At 52.7% G+C, this 23,987-nt stretch overlaps 2 protein-coding genes across 2 annotated transcripts; one reads left to right on the top strand and one right to left on the bottom strand.

The window, feature by feature from the left end:
• Positions 1-335: 335 nt before the first annotated feature.
• On the top strand, positions 336-1,277 carry LOC134154641 (olfactory receptor 14A16-like). Its single transcript, XM_062601317.1, has one exon. It carries the CDS (start codon positions 342-344, stop codon positions 1,275-1,277), a length of 936 nt encoding a protein of 311 aa, XP_062457301.1. The 5' UTR covers positions 336-341.
• Positions 1,278-20,834: 19,557 nt separating this feature from the next.
• LOC134154634 (olfactory receptor 14J1-like) lies at positions 20,835-21,770 on the bottom strand. Its single transcript, XM_062601310.1, has one exon. It carries the CDS (start codon positions 21,768-21,770, stop codon positions 20,835-20,837), a length of 936 nt encoding a protein of 311 aa, XP_062457294.1.
• Between the last annotated feature and the right edge of the window lie 2,217 nt (positions 21,771-23,987).

Raw genomic sequence — 23,987 nt, 5'->3', positions numbered from 1 at the left:
ATGAACCTACATTGTTCAGAATGGAGTGGATCAAATTTGACTGGAACTGGGAATATAAATCTTAGTCACGTCTGTTCGTATATACTCAGTGCTGTAGGTCAGGGCTGACTCCTCGGGAGCCCATGGGCAAAGGCTGCTGCTCCTCATGGCAAGCTCAGCCAGCACAAACCAGAGTTTAAGCCATGGAGCTCAGTGATGCTGCTGCTGAGATGGGGAGTGCTAATGTGTGTGTGTTTGGGGGCAGGGGGGGGTGGTTGAAAGAGCTTTGCTCAGAGAAGTGTGTCCTAAATTGCGTCTATCTGTTCTTCCTTGGACAGTGCCCCAAGCTCAGGAGGTGTAAAATGTCCAACAGCAGCTCCCTCAGTGAGTTCCTCCTCCTGCTGTACGCTGACACCCAGGAGCTGCAGCTCTTGCACTTCTCCCTCTTCCTGGGCATCTACCTGGCTGCCCTCCTGGGCAACGGACTCATCATCACAGCCGTAGCCTGTGACCACTGCCTCCATACCCCCATGTACTTCTTCCTCCTCAACCTCTCCATCCTTGACCTTGGCTCCATCTCCACCACTGTCCCCAAATCCATGGCCAATTCCCTGAGGAACACCAGGTCCATTTCCTATTTGGGATGTGCTGCCCAGGTCTTCCTAGTTTTCTTCTTGTTTTCAGCAGAGTATTCTCTCCTCACTGTCATGGCCTATGATCGCTATGTTGCCATCTGCCAACCCCTGCACTATGGGATCCTCATGGACAGCAGAGCTTGTGTCAGAATGGCAGCAGCTGCCTGGGCCAGTGGGTTTCTCAATGCTCTCCTGCACACTCGAAATGCTTTTTCACTACCGCTCTGCCAAGGCAACACAGTGGACCAGTTCTTCTGTGAAATTTCCCAGATCCTCAAGCTCTCCTGCGCAGACTCCTACCTCAGGGAAGTTGAGCTTCTTGGGATTATTAGCTGTTTAATCTTAGGGTGTTTCATTTTCATTGTGCTGTCCTACGTGCAGATCTTCAGGGCTGTGCTGAGGATCCCCTCTGAGCAGGGCCGGCACAAAGCCTTTTCCATGTGCCTCCCTCACCTGGCCGTGGTCTCCCTGTTTCTCAGCACTATCATGTTTGCCTACCTGAAGCCACCTTCTATCTCCTCCCCAGTTCTGGATCTGGTGCTGGCTGTTCTGTACGCAGTGGTGCCTCCAACAGTGAACCCTCTCATCTACAGCATGAGGAACAAGGAGCTCCAGCAGGCAGCAAGGAAACTGATCCAGATGGTACTAGTTCAGCAGCAATGAGCTGCCCATCTTTCATCACAACTGATTCCCAGTTTATATCTCCAGCATCTCTTGTGCTTTGGGAGGTCTGTCTGTGATAGTCATGTTTGTGTAGAAATGTCTGAATTCCTCCCACATTTCTGGAGGCACAAACCTTGTCTTTCTCACCCAGAGGCCTTCCGTAAATCTGCCTATCACTGTGTCAGAGCTGGCCTCCCAAGTAGCATCTCTGTAATAAAAGAGGGTCTTCTGAGTACTGTGCCTGAATGTTGGGGTCTTTTTCCAAAGCTGGAGCCAAGAATGCACTCAGGGAATTACACCCAAAAAGGCCCTGTTTTTGTGCTTACATTTTCCGTGGGCTAAGGGGCATCATCTCTTTTGGGTGATGTGTGTGGGAATGAGGGCTGGATTTAACTGTCACTTGCGAGTGCCCAGGGTGCCTGGAGAGGGTGAGTGGTCAAGAGGTGTCTGCTCGGGACTGTCCCACATATTGGAGGGCTGGTGACAGATGACCATCCTTCTGGAAGGGATATGGAGTCAGAGAGCATAGGGCATCTCCAGGGGCACCATGTGCCTGGAATGGGCAGTGAGTGGAGACTCCCCAAACCAAGCAGAGTAAAGTAAATATAAAGGGCCAAAGCAAGGAATGCCCCACATGTCCCTCAGGAGAGGGAGTGGGCTGGGTCTGATGACACCTCTGAATAAATCCGGAGCAATGTGAAATGTCCCATGATTGCTCCATCCATCCTCCACAGCCAGAGATTCTGGGTGGGAGGTTGTCAGATGCAGTGATACTGGTCAAATAGCCGCCTCCCTGATCAGCATGGGGCCCCCACAGCCGACTTACCTGCAGAACAGCTCTGCCAGACCAGGGCCTATGCAGAGCCTAGGAGAGGGGTGTGAAAATGGCAGACCAGGCCAGGATCAACCCACTGACCTGGGGAAAGGCTCTCTGGGGAGCAAGGACACCTGTAGAGAAGAGCAAAGGAGCAATTGTGTGCTTGTGAGGAGGAATAAATGAAAACCTGTTGCTATGTTTGTCAGTGTGAGGCAGGCTGCTGTGTTACTGCAGCTGCCTGAGGCACCTCAGGCCCAGGACTCTTGCACTGTCCTGGGTAGAAGGGCTGCCCAGAAGATCTGCAGACAGCCAGGGTTAAGGTGGGAAAAGGTGGGGAGGGGCTGAGCTGGGCAGTACAGGGCCTGGGTGAGGAGAAATGCCAGCAGGCAGCTACTGCATGTGAAAGACAGTGTGGGAGCACAGAGGTGTCTGCTTGCAGGGCAGATGCAGGTGTCCTGGGAAAGGCACCAAGACATGGTGAGTGCAGAGGAGAAGAGCTCAGGTTTTTTCTTGTGCTACGTGCTGTGACCACAGGGAAGAAAAAGGAGGGTCAGATACCAGCATAGAGTGGGTACTCAAGGATCGTGGAAGCTTAGTCAGGATAGATTTAATAGAAGACTTACACTATAAACTGCTTGGGAACTACCTAGGAGGGTTGCTGATGGGAGGCAGCTGAAAGTATGAGTCAGAAACCCAGGTGGGACTCAGCTTGTTGTACCCTAAGGACCCCTTAAATCTACCAGAACTATTTCCTTATCTCAGCTGTGCTCAGCTTGAGCAGCCACTGGCTGTGAAGCAGCTCGACATTGTTGACAAGATGGAATATGCACGTCTGACCTTGACAGGAGTTTGGTCAGTGTGCAGAGAACACACTCTGGGGCTGCGATCACGCACTCTGCCAGTCCCCTGACTCACTGCCAGATCTCCCACAGATCTTCTCCCTACATATGCACAGAGCGGGGAAGCTTCCCCATGGCATTCTTCCAGGCCAGCCCTTCCAGGGCTGGTAATGCACCCCACCTGTGGGGTGGTCCATGACCAGCTCCATCCTTTTGCATGTCTCTATATCCTGATGGAGGGGAAAAGGCCAGCCTTGCATGGCTTCTCTTCTACACGATACCCCTGGCTGATCCCAGAGCATGGTGTCTGCTGAAGCCTGCATGGGGCACAGCTTGGGCTGCGCAGGGGCTAGATGAGGTGATCACGCACTACAGGCCAGGAGGTGAGATACCAGAAAAGGTACTCTTTGTCTCACTGCCTGTCCCATCACCATGAACATGACAGATGATCTGGATACATCCTTGAATCTGGCTACCATTTCTGGGTTTACTTCGCTCGCCTCAGGTGTGTAATGTGGGAGGGGGCCCTGGCTGCTGATGTCCCTCCCATGCCAGCCATGTGACTATCTTTGGCTCCCACTTCCCAGTCTTGAAGGGTGCAGTGGGCCCTTGCTGCGCTTAGACAATAGCAGAGCTACAATGAGAAAATGGGTCCGCACATATCCAGCTGAGTCTCCTGCAGAAAGACCAGGCATGCCCCAAAAGAGGTATTGGCCAGCTCTTGGAGAGTTGTGCAACGAGCTGCCCAACACGGTGGCATTCACACAATAAGGCAATGGTGCACATGCAAGGCCGCACAAACCTCCTGCCGAGCTGTGAGGGGGCTGAGTGCCAGCTTTAGTAGAGAGGCTGACTGCAGGAAATGCCGCCTATGCCAACCACTCCCAGCACTGCCCACGATGCTTGGAAAATCAGAACTTTCCTACAGGCTCCAGCTCCAGAAAGGGCTCAATTCTTTGTGCTTCCAGAGCCTTGCTCACTACCATTTCCTTTCATTGACACTGTCAAGAGAGGTGGAGGAGAGAAGCCAGGACAATGTTGTTCACAAAAGGCTTTATCCATTAACCAGATAAATGTCCTCATGTGTGCTTGGCCAGCTTGGCTAGGGCAAAAGGTTCTCAGTCTCTGGTCACCTACATCAATGTCAGAAAGTTTAATGTGAAAGCTGACTTGAGTTCCACCTCACCCAGACAGCTGAGCACACCTGTGAGCACACCTGTAAGCACACCCTAGCTCCATGAGTTGACTGTCTTCAACAGACTTGATGGCAGCTGGTCAGTCAGAAAGTGCCTGCTTCAGGAGGCTACTGCAGAGATGTGGCTTAGGTCCTGACATTTTGGAGAGTCCTATGCACCAGTGATTCATACCGCATACATGAGCAGCTGGGAGGCCTGGCAGCAGCAATCTCAGTGCCCGCTATTCCTGCTGACAGCCACAGTAACCACTGTGCAACCTTCAAGAGGTTGAACCCATCAGAAACGTGTTTAGAAGAGAGAGCACTGCTTTCCTGGACCTGCCGCTCTTCTGTCCTGAAGACAGAGAACCGTGCTGGCTCGGGCACTGGCGCTGCTGCTGTGAGGCAGGCAGGTAGGCAGAGGAACCTGCACCCAGGGCACTTTAGGCCATGCTGTGGTGCCTAGAAGAACTTAGCTTGCCCCTTACCTCCAGCACACCCACCTCTGCCCGTAAGTACCCCCTGTCCAGCTGCTGGTACACTATCCAGCTCTGCTCATCTACGTGGCTGCTTGTGCACCTGTGGGAGAAGCCACTTCACCATGCCAGGATGTGGCTGGACTCCTGCGCTTTCTGTGGTGACAGGGCCACCCTGGTGCACAGGACACAGAGAAAGGAGCCCAGCAGGCTTTCCTGGCCACCCACAGGAGATGCATGGCCACACACGGAGAGACTCAGCTGCCCTGGCGTCCTGGTGACAGGGACTGCATGAGGGCTGTCACCCCAGGGGCCTTGTACCTCCCGCTGATGTTGGGCCAGCAGACCCCTGGCAGGAGAGGCTGCGGTGTGGCCCCAGGTTCCTGATGTCACCATGCTGTCATCCAACAATGCAGTCACAACGCCCAAAGGCAGCAGAAGAGGTAGAGGCTCCCGGGCCCCTGCCAGTCTGCCAGGCTTCACAGCTGGCTGCAGCCAAGGGCTCTCTGCAGGCTCCCTGGAGGCCGTCCTTGGCCACAAACACACCCCTGCGTGGGCAGCAGGGCTATCGATGGCTATCGAGCAGGACGTTATTGCAGGACATCCGGGGGCAGTGGAGCCTACATCTCAGGACACCCACTGACGGAAGCACTCAGCAGCTGCACCTCCATTTGGTACGCAGATCTCTTCCTGGCCTTCCTCTGGCCTTACTTGCTGACCTTGCTTTGCACCTTCTCCGTCCTGCCTTGGTGCTGAGACCATTTCCTGCAGTGCCTCCCCTGCTCATCGAGGGCCTGTGCCTGCTGCTCTGCTCTCGAACACTGCCTAACGCTGCCTCCTGTGCCCACTGCCACTGCCCCAGCACAAATGCTCCTGTCTAACCCTTTCCTCCCCATCTTGGCAGGGCTCCTCATGCACAGCCCGGCTCTCTCCAGACACCTGCTCCGCGTCAGAGCAGCCCAGCACTGGGGACACCCTCATTTCCACCACAGGCAATGAAGCTGCTGTGATGTGCTGCACACGCTGCCCCAATGTATCACGGAGGGTGGCCAGCCAACATGCGCCTCTGTAGCAGGGACACACCAGGGACAGTACTGGACATGGCAGCAGGCCAGCAACCCACCAGGGGCCCTCAAACACACAAAGCCCAACACTCCTGCCCTCCCATTCCCTTCTAGTCCTCCAAGGCTTTGCGACAGGCACTGCCTGTGAACAGCCGGGCACTTCCCACCTCCAGAAAGCAGAGAGCAAGTGCTCTCCCCAGGGCTCAGCAGGCCAGCTCTCGTCTCTCTCTTTTGCCTCACATGCCCTCACAAGCACATACCCCTAGCAGGTGCCTGCTGTTGCTCTAAGGGCTTTCATGGGAAAGGTTTCCTCAAGATAACTTCCCCAGCCATTTGCTACTGCTGGCCTATCAGGTAACAGATCAATAACCCTCTGAGACACCTCACGAGAACTTCTCCGGCCATGACACAAATGCTGACCTCTCAGCTGCTCTGGCAGAGGTGAGCTCCAAAGCACATAGCCCAGCCATGGACCTGCTTCTGCCTCATTAGCACAAGTGACCTCGTCATCAAGAGTGGAGCCATGTGCCCCCTGCCTGCCTGTCAGCTACTGCCAAAGAACTGATCTGACACTGGTCATTTTTTGGCATAGCTTTCGCAGAGAGCTGTGACCTCCCTGCCCACACCCCGACCACATGCCCATTGCCAGCTGCAGCCCCTCCTGCCTTCTCCACTGTTGAGCCAGCTCCTGAACAGCCTCCACAACTCTCCTTGTGGCCTTACAATGCTCATAGTGCAGCAAAACATCCTTTAGATAGCAGTTACTAAAAGAGAAAAAAATCTGCCTATGCCCTTTAGAGCCCCACGGCAGCTGCAGGATGCCCCAGCTCCAGGACACAGGACTCCTTTCCTGCCAGAGCCCCATCGCAAAGGGGGACCCACTCCCAGGGAAACCTGACCATATATTTCCCCACAACTTCCACAAGGGGATGCAGCTGCCCCCACAGGAGCCTTGGGGCTCAGGGCAGCCCCAGCTACAGGACCCAGCTGCCACGTTGTCTCCTGAGCCAGATGACACCCTCAGGCAGGGCTCTTGTGGCAGCCCCCACCTTTGTCAGCCACCTCCACAGCCCAGGATCCACACCCATTTTTGCTGTTAATAATCTCTCTCCAACACCTTGGGAAGGAGCTCCCAAAGCCCTTACCCCAGTAGCCCCTGTAGTACCGGGAACAAGGAATTGTGATCTGGTCTGGTGGTCTGAGTCCTCCATCTCGCTTGCCCCCTTGGCCTTGCCTCACCTGTTCAACTGCCAAAAAGGATGCTCCTCCTGTCTTGTCATCCAAAACTTCTCTCCAATGTGTCCCTCCTCCTCTACCTGTGAACAAGTGGCCCAAAGGGTCCTACTCCCTCCTGTCCCCACTCCTACCTATGGACCAATTCTAAAGGGCAGCAGCGGGGAGGACATGAGCAGTGACCAGCACCTCCCAGAACTTGTGGGGAAGTGAGGGCACTGCTGTGTTACTGGGGAGACCTCCCTGTGATACAGGACATCCCACTGTTACCTCAGCTTGTATCATCGGAGGGCTCAGCCCGTCACTGCCATGGAGATGGCACAGCCAGCGAGAAAGCCCAGAGATTTCTCCTCATGTCCTAGAGCAGTCACTGCTCCTCATCCCAGCTATGTTCCAAAAGGTTCTGATGAATCCTTCAGGAATGTCTCCAGACGGTGCCAAAGGCTCTAAAATCTAACAGATGGGGCACTGGAGAGGCCAATTCTGTGGCCCCGCACTGACAAGTATCTGCATTGGGGAGACCTGTGCAGTTCCCTGGGGCATGGGGGTCGGTTTGGAGTTTTTTTGGCATTTTTCAAGGACAGGATCAAAATCATGGATTTCTGCCATGGGTCGCTCTTTCTGTAGAAGCAGAGTATAGGATAATATGAAACAGCATGCAACCTTCTCCCATAAGGCACCAGAGCAGGCTCTTTGGTTTTAGAAGTCTTCAGCTTGGTCTGAGGAGCTTAAATTAGAGATGGTACTTCAGAAAAGAGCAAACGTGTCCTTAGCATGCATACTCCAGAGGGCTTTCTTCAGGACCCTTGTGCTTGCTGTGCTCCAAGCCATGGGTGAGGCCAGGTATCAAACCTAGGAAGATTTCCCATTTCCCATTAGTTTTGGCCAGATTTCCTTCTGGCTGAGCCTGGGGAAATATATGTTCTTCATCTCCTGACCACAGCTCGTCCTTGAGCTTTTCAGTATCACTTCAGGACAGTGCTTCTCCCCTGGGTAGAGTCCATGGTACCCACAAGCATCCTGGTTCTCTCAAGGGACAGCCCTGGCTCCCTGCATCTCCCACATTTTTGACCCTGAGCTTCTCTGGACATGTCCACACATTGCAGGGCTGCTGCCCAGGCTCCAGTGCAGAACCTTTAAGACAGTGCAGTGCCTCAGGACCTGCATTTTGGCTCATTCAGAAATCTGGGAGGTGACCAGCTCCCACCTCTGCAGCTGCTGGAGTTGGGGAACATCCCTACCACCAACCTTCCTGCTCCTCCTTGTCTCAGCACAGACTTTTGTAGACCAGCACAGCCTGGTCAGGGATCCCCGAGAGCGGCACAACCCCCAGCAAGGCCCAGGACCCCCAGGAGCTGCATGGCTCTCTCTTCTGTTTCCACATGGCCTGATTAAAAAGATATTTTCTAACATCACTAGCTGGACGTTGCAATTTTCCGTTGTTTCCAGTTTTCCACCTCTCGTTGCTCTTGGTTCATTCAGATACCAAACTACTGATTTGCACTTCAGGAGTTTCGAGCTTGCTCCAAGTTTTACTAGTCTCTCCCTTTAGCCAAGTCATGAATTGTGTTTCTAGCTACCATTTCCTTTCTATCCCCAAAATTTCTAGTAAAGCTCCCTTGTGGGAAGTGGGCCTCACTGGAGGCAGCTCAGACTTAGCATACTGTGGAGGATTTTAATTATTTTTTATGAAACTATATCATTCTTTATGTTTTGTTTGTTTACAATCAAAAGAAGAAAAGAAAAACTCCAAACCACTGTGTCTATTTGTAGCTAGTTGTCTAAGGAAAGCAGGTGGGAATTGAGGCATATGAGCTGTACAAATCACTTACAGACTTTAGTGGAAACATTTTAGCTTTAGCAAGGGTGATGGAATTCCCAGGTGGCTGATGAGAGCAATGGCAGGGTTGAGGAGATGGAGAGGAAGACTATGTGTACAACATCTGACCCCTGGGACACTGCTTTTCCTGCGTGTCCTGACTTCACTGAGGGACACTGTGGATCAGTATCACCTGGAGAATGCTCCTGCCACTTACTCTGTAAGTGGGAAATAATAATAATAAAAATAAAATTTAGAAGCAGAAATAATTTCATATTATGAAGGTCTCCGACTTTCAGCTACACTTCTGAAACCTCTGCAATTAGCCTTACCAGACTTGAAGAAGATTATGAGGAGAGAAGAGATTCATCAGGAAGTTTTTCATTTTAATGAGCCCCATGGTGTATTTGGTGCTGAGTCCACCTGCCTCAGTTACTAAGAGGAGACTGAACAAAACTTTCAAGAAGTTAAAGTCAGAAGCAGAACCCAAAGTTACACAGAGCATTAATGGGTCCCACTGAGGGCTGTTAGCAAGAAAGATTCGCTGGGGGCTGATTAGAGCAGAAAGTTGGAAGCACTGATTACAGGTAGGCGAAGGCAACATGCAGGTGACTCTGATGCCGAATCTCTCCTTGATGTGTTTTATCAAGCAAAATGGCCGATCGCAGACACCCAGCTCCTGAGAAGGGAGATCCTTTCCCCTATATTTTGCCCAGGGCTGCTCCTGGGGGCAGTGTGCAGGTGGGGATGTGCAAGCTCAAGTGCCCAACCATGACACAACACCTCCTGGGGTCCTCTGGTGGGCAAGGGGACAGTGAGGTCATGAAGCCTCCTGGTAGGCCTCAGTGATTGAGACAACAGCCGTAGAACAAAGACCTCTGCTCTTTCAGGCTCTTCAGCATGCCAGTGCCCTCCACTGTCTCCACTAGACTGTCCTACACTGTCCCATGCCTGCTGCTGGGTGCCTGCAGACAGTAGACACTCAAGATGCTTCCCCACCTTGCTCCCACCTCGGGATCTCCCCCCTGTTACTGATGTCTCTCCATCCTCACTGGCTGTTCCTTGGAACACAGAGCCAGGGGCTGATCACAGCCTCCCTCTGGGTGACCTGTAGCACCACAGCACTGCTCTTCGAGTGACACTGATTCCTGTTAATGTCTGGTTTGAACCTCCCAAGCTGCAGATTGTGACTCTTTCCCTTTCTTGTGCTGCTTCTCACCACCAAAAAAAGTGCGTGGGAGACCCATTCAGGGACATGTTACTCCAGCTATCGTCAGCCCAGGGCTGAGTGGAGGGGGAATAATGGCTCCCCTTGTGTGGGTGGCCACACTTCTCCTCATGCAGCCCATAATCACTTGGCCTTATTCGCAATGACTGTGCCTCACTGGCTCACGTAGCATTTCTCATAACACCCAGGCCCTTCCCCTCAGGGGCACTTCTCAGCTGAGGTCCCAACTTGCCCTGAAGCATGGAGTTATCCTGCCCCAGGTGCAGGACTTGCCCCTTCTCCTTGAGAAGCTTCACAAGGTTTCTGTCAGCTGAATCCTCAGTTTTCTCAAGGTCCTCCAGACTGAAATTCTCTTGTGTCACCTGTTAATGTGTGTGTGCAGATGGTTCACTGACTTGTGGTGCTTCTAAGAAGAGAACAGCAAGTGCAACTGAAGGACAGCACAAAGTTAAAAATAGGAGATTCTAGTGTAATGTAATTTCTGTCTGAAACAGGACTTACAGGACAATAATCTCAGAAATACCAGGTGAGGGTACAAAGCAAGCAAAAACAGGGCCAACGGGGAAAGAATGCACACAGATGGGATGTTTGTATGAGACGGTATTGCCTCTTGTCTTCTCGGCATAAAGAGTCTCCATCCCGGCAGCCCATTCCTCCGGCCTGTCCAGGGCCCTCTCAGTGGCAGCCCTCAGCCACAAGGCTGGGGCCTCTCACCCACTTTGGAGTTGTCTACTAATGTGATGACTGTTACCTCCTGCAGGCCACTCCTCAAAGTGTTAAACGGGACAGGTCCCAGGAGAGACCCTGTGCTGCTCCCTTTCTCTCTGGCCTGCAGGCAAAGAATTACTCTATTCAAAACAGCCCTCTGAGCCCAATCATCCAACCAGTTTTCAGCCTTCTAGTTGCCTACTCATGCAGTCCTTAATATCCGAGCTTCTATGTAAATATATTGAGGGAGACAGTGTAAAAGGCTTTGTTAAAGACACAGAATCACAGAATCACAGAATGGGTAAGGTTGGAAGGGAACTCTGGAGATGATCTAGTCCAAGCCCCTGCTCAAGAAGGGTCACCTAGATCATGTTAGACAGGATTGCATCTAGTTGGGTTTTGAGTATCTCCAGAGAAGAAGACTTCACAACCTCTCCGGATAACCTCTTCCATTGCTCTGTCACTCTCACAGGAAAGAAATGCCTGCTCATAATCAGGCAGAACTTCCTCTGTTTCAGTTTGTGCCCATTGCCTCTTGTCCTTTTGCATGGGGCAACTGAAAAGAGTTTAGCCTCATCCCCTTGACACCCTCCCTTCAGATACTTAGACACATTGATAAGATCCCCCCTCAGTCTTCTCCAAGCTAACCAAGCCAAGCTCTCGCAGCCATTCCTCGTACGGCAGATGCTCCAGCCCTCTGATCATCCTCATAGCCCTACCCGGGCCTTTCTCCACATGTTCTGCATCTCTCTTGTACTGGGGAGCCCAGAACTGGACACAGTACTCCAGGTGTGGCCTCAGTAGGGCTGAGCAGAGTGGCAGAATTACCTCCCTCGACCTGTTGGCAACATTCTTCCTAATGCACCTCAGGAGACCAATGGCCTTCCTGGCCACAAGGGCACATTGCTAGCTCATCGTGGTCAGCTTGTTGTCTGCCAGGACTCCCAGGTCCTTCTCTGCAGAGCTGCTCTCCAGCAGCTCAGCCCCCAGCTTGTACTGGTGCATGAAGTTATTTCTCCCTAGGTGCAGGACCTTGCACTTGCCCTCGCCCTCATTGACCTTTATGAGGTTCCTCTCTGCCCAGCTCTCCAGCCTTTCCAGGTCTCTCTGGATGGCAGCACAGCCCTCAGGTGTATCAGCCACTCCTCCCAGCTTGGTATCATCAGCAAACTTGCTGAGGAGGCACTCCGTCCCCTCATCCAGGTCATTGATGAAGAAGTCGAACAGGATGGGACCCAGTACTGAGCCCTGGGGAACTCCACGAGCCACAGGCCTCCAACTAGACTCTGTGCCACTGATGATAACCCTCTGAGCTCTGCCTTTCAGCCAGTTCTCAAACCAACTCACAGTCTACTCATTCAGTCTGCAATTTGCATGTTTGTCTGCTTCAGCACCTCAGCTGTGTCACTAACCAAAGATTTGTCACGAGGAAACATTTTACCAAGGACCTCATTCACGCAAAGGCTTTGATTTCAAGTGCTGACACGCTGGCATGGATAGCAGGTGGTAATGGAATGGTGAAAGGAGGTTCCCACTAAGACAGCAAACCCTGCAGTGCCCAAGGCCGCAGAGAAAGGGCTGGGCTGTGCAGGAATGCCAGGAAAGGGACTGACTGCGTGAGCTGGCTCTGTGACACTGTTGGTCATTTGACAGATTTCTTGAACCAGTCTCCAGGAAGGACAAGGTGCCACTGAAGAAATCCCTGGGCCTGGGCAGCCTGCAATCCAGCTATCCTGAGATCCTCATTAGTCCAGTCCCTGTTTGTATCATCTAGTGGGGTGAGAAGAGGTTCAGTGGGAGTAGAGCAAGAAGTGTTTGAGAGTGCTGACACTAGAGAGGAGACCTGGGTGTGATGTGCCTCCCTCTTCTGCAGCACACTTGGATGTAGACAGTACAGACTGTGCCTGAAAGCAGAGGTAGGATTCATTTGTTTGGGCAAATGTAGGAAACCCAAGATGCCCTGGGGCACATGCCCATCAGCCACTCCAATGGGACATGGTTTCCCTTTAAGTGCCATGCTGTATGTGCTAGAGACAGGTGGTTGTGCTGGACACCCCAAGCATCTGACATGGCCCTGCCAGCCCATTTCTGTGTCATTAAATGAAGTATCTGCCCTGAACTGGCAGATAGCTGTTTTTAACATTGGACTCTGCCTGTGTCTCAGCCTCACAGTGAGTGGAGCTCTAGTTGTAGCAGGCATCTAGTGTCATTTCAGAGGGCCACAGAAATTCCTCACCTGGCCCCATCCAATGCTGCAGGAGAATGCGAGTCTCCCATTTGCTGCAGCAAAACAAGTGGTCATTGGTACATGCCTTGCACCAACTTTCTCTCTTCAACTGTCACCAAGTGTTTGTGTATGAGCAACTGATTCCCCCCCTCCATCTCCACTGACTACAAAGGGAGCGCAGACAAGGAGCTCTCATGCAGATACCTGCCGATTAGGGGGAGGCATGGGAGGAGGCGTTGGAAGATTTTCCAAATCAGAAACTGGCTACACTGCTGGTGTTGGTAACAGGGTTTTGGGTTCTATGACCATGCAGAATAGTTTGAAGACCAAACAACTGGTGGGGAGAGATGGGCTTCACTTCACCAAGCAGGGCACATTTGCCTTTGCAAACAGTTTGGCCAGCCTAGTAAAGAGGGCTTTAAACTAGGTAGGAAGGGGGAGCGGGGTGTCATAGAGACAGGGTAGACAACAGAACACAACTTGGGTTGGGGGCCCTCCAATGGGTAAATACAGCTGGGGATGTGCATTTAGAACATGGCTATGGGCAACCCCTGTACACCCTTCCTGGGAAACCTGCATGCATGACTACCTCTCCGAAATACCTGTACACCAATGCACGCAGCATGGGGAATAAACAGGAGGAGCTGGAGATCTGTGTGCGATCGCAGGGCCATGATCTCATCGCAGTCACAGAGACATGGTGGGATAGCTGACATGACTAGAACGCTCTCATGGATGGCTATGTGCTTTTTAGGAGAGACAGGCCAGAAAGATGATGTGGTGGAATTGTTCTTTATGTGAGAGAGCAACTGGAAGGCATCGGGCTCTGCCTAGGGTTAGAGGAGGAGCCAGTTGAGAGCTTATGGGTAAAGATCAAAGGTCAGGCTAACACGGGGGACACTGTTGTGGGTGTCTACTACAGGCCACCTGACGAGGAAGAAGAAGTCGATGAGGCCTTCTACAGGCAGCTGGAGGTAGCCTCACAATCACAGGTCCTGGTTCTCATGGGAGACTTCAACCACCCTGATACCTGCTGGAAGGACAACAGAGCTAGGCACAAACAGTCCAGGAGGCTCCTGCAGTAAATTGATGATAACTTCTTGACACAGGTGGTAGAGGAAGGGTGTGCTGCTGGACCTTGTCCTAAGCATCAAAGAAAGACTGACTGGAGATGTGAAGTCAGGGTGCTGCCTTGGCTGCAGTGACCACGAGATGGTGGAGTTCAGGATCCTGCATGGAGGAAGTAAGGCAATAAGCAGGATTGCAACCCTGGACTTCAGGAGAGCAGACTCTGGGCTGTTCAGAGACCTATTTGGAGGAATATCATGGGTTAAGGCCCTAAAAGGAGGGGTGGTTCAGGAGATTTGGCTAGTATTCAAGCATCCCTTCCTCCAAGCCCAAGAGCGGTGCATCCCAAGGAGAAAGTAGGCCAGCAAAGGAGGCAGGAGACCTGCATGTGTGAGCAAGGAGCTCCTGGCAATACTCAAACAGAACAAGACAGTACACAGAATGTGGAAAAAAGGACAGGCTACTTGGGAGAATTATAAAAATGCTGTCAGAGTATGTAGAGATGCAACTAGGAAGGCTAAGGCGTATTTGGAATTAAGTCTGGCAAGGGATGTCAAGGACAATAGGAAGGGCTTCTTCAAATACATCAGTAGAAAGAGGAGGACTAGGGAAAATGTGGGCCCACTACTGAATGGGGCGTGGGCCCTGGTGACAAGGGATATGGAGAAGGCAGAATTACTGAATGCCTTCTGGGCTTCAGTCTTCACTGCTAAGGGCAGCCCTCAAGAATCCCAGAGCCTGGAGACAAGGGAGAAAGTCTGGAGAAGGGAAGACTGTCCTTTCATTGAGGAGGATGAGATTAAAGATCTTCTGGGCAAGCCTGACATTCACAAATCCATGGGCCCAGATGGGATGCACCCACGGGTACCGAGGGAGCTGGTGGATGTTCTTGCCAGACTGCTCTCCATCATCTTTGAAAGGTCCTGGAGAACTGGAGAGGTGCCTGGGCACTGGCAGAAAGCCAGTGTCACTCCAGTCTTCAGGAAGGACAAGAGGAGGAGCCAGGCAACTATAGGCTGGTCAGCCTCACCTCCATCCCTGGAAAGGTGATGGAACATCTCATTCTGGGTGTCAGCTCCAGCCATATGGAGGATACGAAGGTGATCAGGAGTAGTCAGCATGGATTCACCAAGGGGAAATCCTTGCTTAGGGGATCAAGCTAATAGCCTTCTATGATGGAATGACTGGGTGGGGAGATGAGGGCAGAGCAGTGGATGTTGTGTACCTTGACTTCAGCAAGGCTTTTGACACTATCTCCCATAACATCCTCCTAGATAAGCTCAGGAAGTGTGGGTTAGATGAGCAGACAGTGAGGTGGGTTGAGAACTGGCTGAAAGGCAGAGCTCAGAGGGTTGTCATCAGTGGTGCGGAGTCTAGTTGGAGGCCTGTGGCTAGTGGAGTTCCCCAGGGCTCAGTACTGGTCCTATCCTATCCAATTTACTCATCGATGACCTGGATGAGGAGACAAAGTGCTTCCTTAGCAGGTTTGCAGATGATACCAAGCTGGGAGGAGTGGCTGATACACCTGAGGGCTGTGCTGCCATCCAGAGAGACCTGGAAAGGCTGGAGAGTTGGGTGGAGAGGAACCTCATGAGGTTCAACAAGGGCAAGTGCAGAGTCCTGCACCTGGGCAGGAATAACCCCATGCACCTGTAAAAGGTGGGGGCTGACCTTCTGGAGAGCAGCTGTGCAGAGAAGGCCCTGGGAGTGCTGGTGGATGACAAGTTGACCATGAGCCAGCAATGTGTTTTTGTGGCCAAGAAGGCCAACGGTCTCCTGGGCTGCATTAGGAAGAGTGTTGCCAGGAGGTTAAGGGTGGTGATCCTGTCCCTCTACTCAGCCCTGGGGGGGCCTCACCTCAAGTCCTGTGTCCAGCTCTGGGATCCCCAGTACAAGAGAGACATGGAGCTGCTGGAGAGAGTCCAGCATAGGGCTACGAGGATGATCAGAGGGCTGGAGCATCTGCGCTATGAGGAACGGCTGGGAGAGCTGGGCCTGTTTAGCCTGGGGAAGAGAAGACTGAGGGGGGATCTGATCAATGTGTATATATACCTGAAGGGAGGGTGTCAAGGGGACGAGGACAAACTTTTTTCAGTTGTCCCATGTGACAGGACAAGAGGCAATGGGCAGAAATGGAAGCACAGGAAGTTCCGCCTGAACGTGAGGAGGAATTTCTTTCCTGTGAGAGTGACAGAGCACTGAAACAGGTTGCCCAGAGAGGTTGTGGAGTCTCCTTCTCTGGAGATCTTCAAGGCCTGCCTGGATGCAACCTTGTCTAACAGGCTGCAGGTGACCCTGCTGAGCAGGGCTGTTGGACTAGATGATCTCCAGAGGTCCCTTCCAACCTTACTGATTTTCTGTTTCTATGATTCTATGATCCTTTCCCATGAAAGCCCTTAGTGCAGCAGCAGGCACCTGAAGGGTGTATGCGCTTATGAGGGCATGGGAGGCAAAACAGGGAGATGAGAGCTGGCGTGCTGAGCCCTGGGGAGAGCATTGCTCTCTGCTTCCTGGAGGTGGGAAGTGCCTGGCTGTTCACAGGCAGGGCCTGTTGCAAAGCCTTGGAGGACTAGAAGAGAATGGGAGGGCAGGAGTGTTCGGCTTTGTGTGGCTTGGAGCCCCTGGTAGGTTGTCTGCTTGCTGCCATGTCCAGTCCTGTCCTGTCCCTGGTGTGTCCCTGCTATGGAGGTGCATGTTGGCTGCCCACCCTCCATGATGCATTGGGGCAGGGGGTGCAGCATGTCACAGCAGCTTCATCCCCTGTGGTGGAAATGAGGGTGTCCCCAGTGCTGTGCTGCTCTGACGGGGAGCAGGTGTCTGGAGAGAGCAGGGCTGTGCATGGGGAGCCCTGCCAAGATGGGGAGGAAAGGGTTAGACAGGGGCATTTGTGCTGGGGCAGTGGCAGTGGGCACAGGAGGCAGCGTTAGGCAGTGTTCGAGAGCAGAGCAGCAGGCACAGGCCCTCAATGAGCAGGGGAGGCACTGCAGGAAATGGTCTCAGCACCAAGGCAGGACAGAGGAGGTGCAAAGCAAGGTCAGGAAGTAAGGCCAGAGGAAGGCCAGCAAGAGGTCTGCGTACCAAATGGAGGTACAGCTGCTGACTGCTTCTGTCAGTGGGTGTCCTGAGGTTCAGGCTCCACTGCCCCTGGATGTCCTGCAATAACGTCCTGCTCGATAGCCATCGACAGCCCTGCTGCCCACGCAGGGGTGTGTTTGTGGCCAAGGACAGCCTCCAGGGAGCCTGCAGAGAGCCCTTGGCTGCAGCCAGCTGTGAAGCCTGGCAGACTGGCAGGGGCCCGGGAGCCTCTGCCTCTTCTGCTGCCTTTGGGCGTTGTGACTGCGTTGTTGGGTGACAGCACGGTGACATCAGGAACCTGGGGCCACACCACAGCCTCTCTGGCCATGGGTCTCCTGCCCCAGCATGGTGGGAGGTACAAGGCCCCTGGGATGAAAGCCCTCATGCAGCCCCTGTCACCAGGACACCAGGGCTGCTGAGTTTCTCCATGCGTGGATATGCATCTCCTGTGGGTGGCCAGGAAAGCCTGCTGGGCTCCTTCCTCTCTGTTCCTGTGCACCAGGGTGGCCCTGTCACCACAGAAAGGGCAGGAGTCCAGCCACATCTTGGCATGGTGAAGTGGCTTCTACCACAGCTCCACAAGCAGCCACGTAGATGAGCAGAGCTGGATAGTGTACCAGCAGCTGGGCAGGGGGGATCTCTTGACAGAGTTGGGTGTGCTGGAGGTAAGGGGAAAGCTAAGTTCTTCTAGGCACCACAGCATGGCCTCAGGTGCCATGGGTGCAGGTTCCTCTGCCTACCTGCCTGCCTCACAGCAGCAGTGCCAGGGCCCAAGCCAGCATGGTTCTCTGTCTTCAGGACAGAAGAGCAGTAGGTCCAGGAAAGCAGTGCTCCCTCTTCTAAACACATGTTCGCATTGGGCTCAACCTCTTGAAGGTTGCACAGTGGCTACTGTGGCTGTCAGCACGAATATCATGCACTGAGATTGCTCCTGCCAGGCCTCCCAGCTGCTGGTGTATGCAGTATGAATCGCTGGTGCATAGGATTCTCCAAGATGTCGGGACCTAAGCCACATCTCTGCAGTAGACTCATGAAGCAAGCACCTTCTGACTGACCAGCTGCCATCAAGTCTATTGAAGACAGTCAACTCATGGTGCTAGGGTGTGCTTACAGGTGTGCTCACAGGTATGCTCAGCTGTCTGGGTGAGGTGGAACTCAAGTCAGCTTTCACATTAAACTTTCTGACATTGATGTAGGTGACCAGAGACTGAGAACCTTTTGCCCTAGCCAAGCTGGCCAAGCACACATGAGGAGATTTATCTGGTTAATGGATAAAGCCTTTTGTGAACAACATTGTCCTGGCTTCTCTCCTCCACCTCCCTTGACAGTATCAGTGAAAGGAAATCGCAGTGAGCAAGGCTCTGGAAGCACAAAGAATTGAGCCCTTTCTGGAGTTGGAGCCTGTAGGAAAGTTCTGATTTTCCAAGCATCGTGGGCAGTGCTGGGAGTGGTTGGCAGAGGCGGGATTTCCTGTAGTCAGCCTCTCTACTAAAGCTGGCACTCAGCCCCCTCACAGCTCAGCAGGAGGTTTCTGGGGGCTTACACGTGCACCACTGCCTTCTTGTGTGCATGCCACTGTTGTTAGAGAAATACTGTGAGAAAAACCTTGCAAATAGTTAACAAGTCTGAAGGACAAGGGAGAGAGAAAAACAGTACTGCAAAGGATAACCAGCTCCGGCTAAAGAACCTTGATGAAACCACAGCACTTTGAAGATTGCGAGGGGTAGGCAAGACAAAACCGGCAGAATAACCCAGAAGTGACCTTAGGTTCATTAAGGCTTATTAACATATTAAACTACACACCCCTAAATGAATAATGAGACGGAAATGACATGATAATGATGTTACCACCTCTTCTTCGCTTCCTATGCTAATTAACAAGAATGTGAAAGCGCAAGCGTAGAGCCATCATCTGATGTAATGGAATTGTAAGCACTAGAAAGATTTTTATAAAGTACTCCCTGAAAAGTGTGTATAAATCAAGAATGGGAGGGGGAGAAGGTATGCTGGCTTTGTGGATTTACACCTGGAACCCCCATCTCTGCGCAGAAATCAAATAAACAAATATCTCAACCCTGTGTGTATCTATTGGGTGCTTGCACACTGGGTAACAGAACACAGATTTTGGACAACACCGTGTTGCGGAGCTAGTTGCACAACTCTCCAAGAGATGGCCAAGACATCTTTTGGGGCATGCCTGAACTCTTTTCAGGAGACTCATCTGGATATGTGTGGGCCCATTTTCTCATTGTAGCTCTGCCATTGTCCAAGAGCAGCAAGGGCCCGCTGCTCCCTCCAAGACTGGGAGGTGGGAGCCAAAGACAGTCACATGACTGGCATGGGAGGGACATCAGCAGCCAGGGCCCCACCCCACAGTACACACCTGAGGCGAGCGAAGTAGGCCCAGAGACGAAAGTCAGGTTCAAGCATGCATCCAGATCATCTGTCATGTTCATGGTGATGGGACAGGCAGTGAGACCCAGAGTACCTTTTCTGGTACCTCACCACCCGGCCTGTAGTGCCTGACTGCCTCACCTAGCCCTTGCCCAGCCCAGGCTGTGCCCCATGCAGGCTTCAGCAGACACCATGCTCTGGGATCTGCCAGGGGTCTCATGCAGAAGAGAAGCCATGCAAGGCTGGCCTTTTCCCCTCCATCAGGATATAGAGACATGCAAAAGGATGGAGCTGGTCATGGACCACCCCACAGGTGGGATGTGCTGTCAACCCTGGAAGGGCTAGTCTGGAAGAATGACCATGGGGAAGCTTCGCCACTGTGTGTATATGCAGGGAGAAGATCTGTGGGAGATCTGGCAGTGAGTCAGGGGACTGGCAGAGTACGTGATCGCAGCCCCAGAGTGTGTTCTCTGCACACTGACCAAACTCCTGCCAAGGTCAGACGTGCATATTCCATCTTGTCAACAATGCCGAGCTGCTTCACAGCCAGTGGCTGCTCAAGCTGAGCACAGCTGAGATAAGGAAACAGTTCTGGTAGAGTTAAGGGGTCCCTAGGGTACATGCTATTGGAACATGTCCCTAGGTGATGATATTGGACCAGCATCACTGCATCTGAAAACCTCCCATCCAGAATCTCCAATCATGGATAGATGGAGCAATCATGGGACATTACACATTGCTCAGGATGTATTCAGAGGTTTATTAGTCCCAGTCCACTCCCTCTCCTCAGGGACATGTGGGGCATTCCTTGCTTTGGCCCTTTACATTTGCTTTACTCTGCCTGGTTTTGAGAATCTCTGCTCCCTGCCTATTCCAGGCACACGCTGCCCCTGGAGATGCCCTGTGCTCTCTGGGTGACTCCATATTCCCTTCCAGAAGGATGGGCAGCATCTGTCACCAGCCCTCCAATATGTGGGACAGTCCCCAGCAGACACCTCTTGACCACTCACCCTCTCTAAGCACCCTGGGCACTCATAAGTGACAGCTAAATCCAGCCCTCATTCCCACACACATCACCCAAAAGAGATCATGACCCTAAGCCCGTGGAAAATGTAAGCACAATAACAGGGCCTTTTTGGGTGTAATTCCCTGAGTGCATTCTTGGCTCAAGCTTTGGAAAAAGAACCCATCATTCAGGCACAGTACTCAGAAGACCCTTTTTTATTACAGAGATGCTACTTGGGAGGCCAGCTCTGACACAGTGATAGGCAGATTTACAGAGGGCCTCTGGGTGAGAAAGACAAGGTTTGTGCCTCCAGATACGTGGGAGGAATTCAGACATTTCTGAACAAACATGACTATCACAGACAGAACTCCCAAAGCACAAGAGCTGTGGAGATGAACTGGGAATCAGATGTGAGGAGAGATGGGCAGCTCATTGCTGCTGAACTAGTACCAGCTGAAACAGTTTCCTCACTGCCTGCTGGAGCTCCTTGTTCCTTATGCTGTAGATGAGGGGGTTCACTGCTGGAGGCACCACTGAGTACAGAACAGCCAGCACCAGATCCAGAACTGGGGAGGAGACAGAAGGTGGCTTCAGGTAGGCAAAGATGATAGTGCCGAGAAACAGGGAGACCACGGCCAGGTGAGGGAGGCACATGGGAAAGGCTCTGTGTCGGCCCTGCTCGGAGGGGATCCTCAGCACAGCCCTGAAGATCTGCACGTAGGACAGCACAATGAAAATGAAACACCCTAAGGCTAAACAGGTAATAATCCCAAGAAGCTCAACTTCCCTGAGGTAGGAGTCTGCGCAGGAGAGCTTGAGGATCTGGGAAATTTCACAGAAGAACTGGTCCACTGTGTTGCCTTGGCAGAGAGGGAGTGAAAATGTGTTAGCAGTGTGCAGGAGAGCATTGAGAAACCCACTGGCCCACACAGCTGCTGCCATTCTGACACAAGCTCTGCTGTCCATGATTGTGCCATAGTGCAGGGGATTGCAGATGGCAACGTAGCGGTCATAGGCCATGACAGTGAGGAGAGAATACTCTGCTGAAAACAAGAAGAAAACCAGGAAGACCTGGGCAGCACATCCCGAGTAGGAAATGGCCCTGGTGTTCCACAGAGAATTGGCCATGGATTTGGGGACAGTGGTGGAGATGGAGCCAAGGTCGAGGAGGGAGAGGTTGAGGAGGAAGAAGTACATGGGGGTGTGGAGGTGGTGGTCACAGGCTACGGCTGTGATGATGAGGCCATTGACCAGGAGGGCAGCCAGGTAGATGCCCAAGAAGATGGAGAAGTGCAAGAACTGCAGCTCCCGGGTGTCAGCGTACAGCAGGAGGAGGAACTCACTGAGGGAGCTGCTGTTGGACATTTTGCACCTCCTGAGCTTGCAGGACTGTCCAAGGAAGAACAGATAGACACAAATTAGGACACACTTCTCTGAGCAAAGCTCTTTCAACCCCCTCCACCAGCACCTCCCCCAGTGCACACACACATTAGCACTCCCCCTCTCAGCTGCACCATCACTGAGCTCCATGGCTTAAACTCTGGTTTGTGCTGGCTGAGCTTGCTGTGAGGAGCAGCGGCCTCTGCCTGTGGGCTCCCGAGGAGTCAGCCCTGACCTACAGCACTGTGTACATGGGAACAGACGTGACTAAGATTTATATTCCCAGTTCCAGTCAGATTTAATCCACTCCATTCTAAACGATGTAGGTTCATGAAGAGTTTAAAGGCTTTTTTTGGTTTGTTTTCTTTAGCTGAGTTTGACCCTGTCACACAGGAGGAGGATTCTTGGAGGTAGAAATCATCCACACTTCTGCTGCACTCAGAATGACCATTTCTGATTCCACAGAGGCAAAAGGATTCACTCTGACTTTGGTGTAGAGGGAGGAGCACAGGCTTGTTCCCAGCTGCCCTCTGCCCCCATCTCACTGGTGGGGAACAATTGCAAAACACATTGGGCTCCCTCCAGCTGCCCACATCCAGCCTCCCAGTAGCATTTCTGTGTTCTTAGTATCTAGGTGCTTCTCCCTAAGGCACCTGGGTTATACCCAGCTGCAACGGGAGAGCTGTGCCCTTCTGGAGGGTAGCTTGCAGCCCAGCCAGACACCCCAGGGAAATGGCTGAATGTCCTAAGGGTGTTGAGGGTATTTGGAAGAGAGAGTTGCCTCATTTCTGGCCCCCTACGCTGCATTGCCCAGAGCCCCAGAGGTTAGAGGGGGACTTGGGTACCTCACTGTCAAAGATACATCTACATGGCAGGACTCACATGGTTGGTGTCTGAACTGCATCAGAAACCCCTCTGACCAGACCGCCCAAGGGGAAGGACAAGGGCAGCATGTGCAGGAAGGAAAGAAACAGGGAGCAACATCATGATATTTGTGCCAAGGGAAGCAGGGACAGGGAGGAACAGAGAGACACTCAGTAGTGTCTCCTCCCCTGGATGTCTGGCTGCAGAGGAAATGACTCATGTCCTGGACCCAACAACCTTGAGAGAAGAGGGCTGTATTGGGTGGGAAAGGAGAGGGGGCTTTGGAGTTGACAGTTTCCTCTCACACTTTGACCAAGGCTCTGCTGCCTAAAGCCAGAGCCAGGACACTGTCCAGGGGCACCTCCAAGTCTGTAGGTGCTAAGGAGCAGGTGAGAAAAACCTAGCTGAGGCTCGAAATGTGATGTTGACTCTATCTGCAGGCTGAGGGTGGATGTAGGCACTTGCTGAGTCCCTCCCAGAACTACTGCTCTCAGTGTCACTGTTCTGGAGCCTCTCCCACCTTTTAAACCTGACAGATCCAGTCCCATTACACTCCACTCAAACAGAAAATAACTGAAAGCACCAACTCATGAAAGCACCTTCTCTTTCAGCTCTCCCCTGCCTTGGCATTCCTGGTGAAAAGTCACCTCTGGATATGACCCCCAGCCCTGACTCATGCAGCAGCCTCTCCATGGGACAAAGTACCTGCCCTGCCAGGGTTCCCTACTTCCACCCAGAGCTTCCACCCTGCAGCATTGTGTGGAGCTTCCAAGGCAGCCTGAGTGCTGACCCTCGCAGGCAGCAGAGTCCCTGCCCCAGGCACACAGCACCCTGGGGCACAGAGACTCTGCTCTGAAGGACAGTCCATGCCCTCCTGGGTGCACAACCAGGCTTCACACCCCTGCAGCCATCCCTCCAAGAAAGGAGCAGAGTGACATGTCCCTCGGACCTCCCTTCCTTCCTCTGGCAGGGAATCCTTGCTCTGAAATTTCTCCCCATCCTCCACACTCATGGGATGGGATGGACTTAGAAGACTCCTCTAGGAAACACAGGAGCATTGCCCTGTAGCCAGAGACTTACCATGCAAAAGGCTGTGACGATTTCTCCCACAAGGAGATCTCCTCTGGCCTCTCACTCTGCACTGCCTTTCACTTCTGTCTTCTCTCATCTGATCTCCTCCTCAGCAGCAGGCAGTGCCCAGAGTCCTGCTGCTCTTTGCAGAGGAGCTGCCTTGGGACACAGCCATCTCTCAGCAGTGCTGCCAGGTTGCCATGAGCAACCTCTGTCCCCAAAATTGGGCTCAGCAGAGGACCAGCTGAAGGCAGGAGTTGTTCTGTA

Source organism: Rhea pennata, unplaced genomic scaffold (genome assembly GCF_028389875.1).
Source record: "Rhea pennata isolate bPtePen1 unplaced genomic scaffold, bPtePen1.pri scaffold_32, whole genome shotgun sequence".
Classification (NCBI taxonomy): domain Eukaryota; kingdom Metazoa; phylum Chordata; class Aves; order Rheiformes; family Rheidae; genus Rhea; species Rhea pennata.
This window is presented reverse-complemented; position numbering and strand designations above follow the sequence as displayed.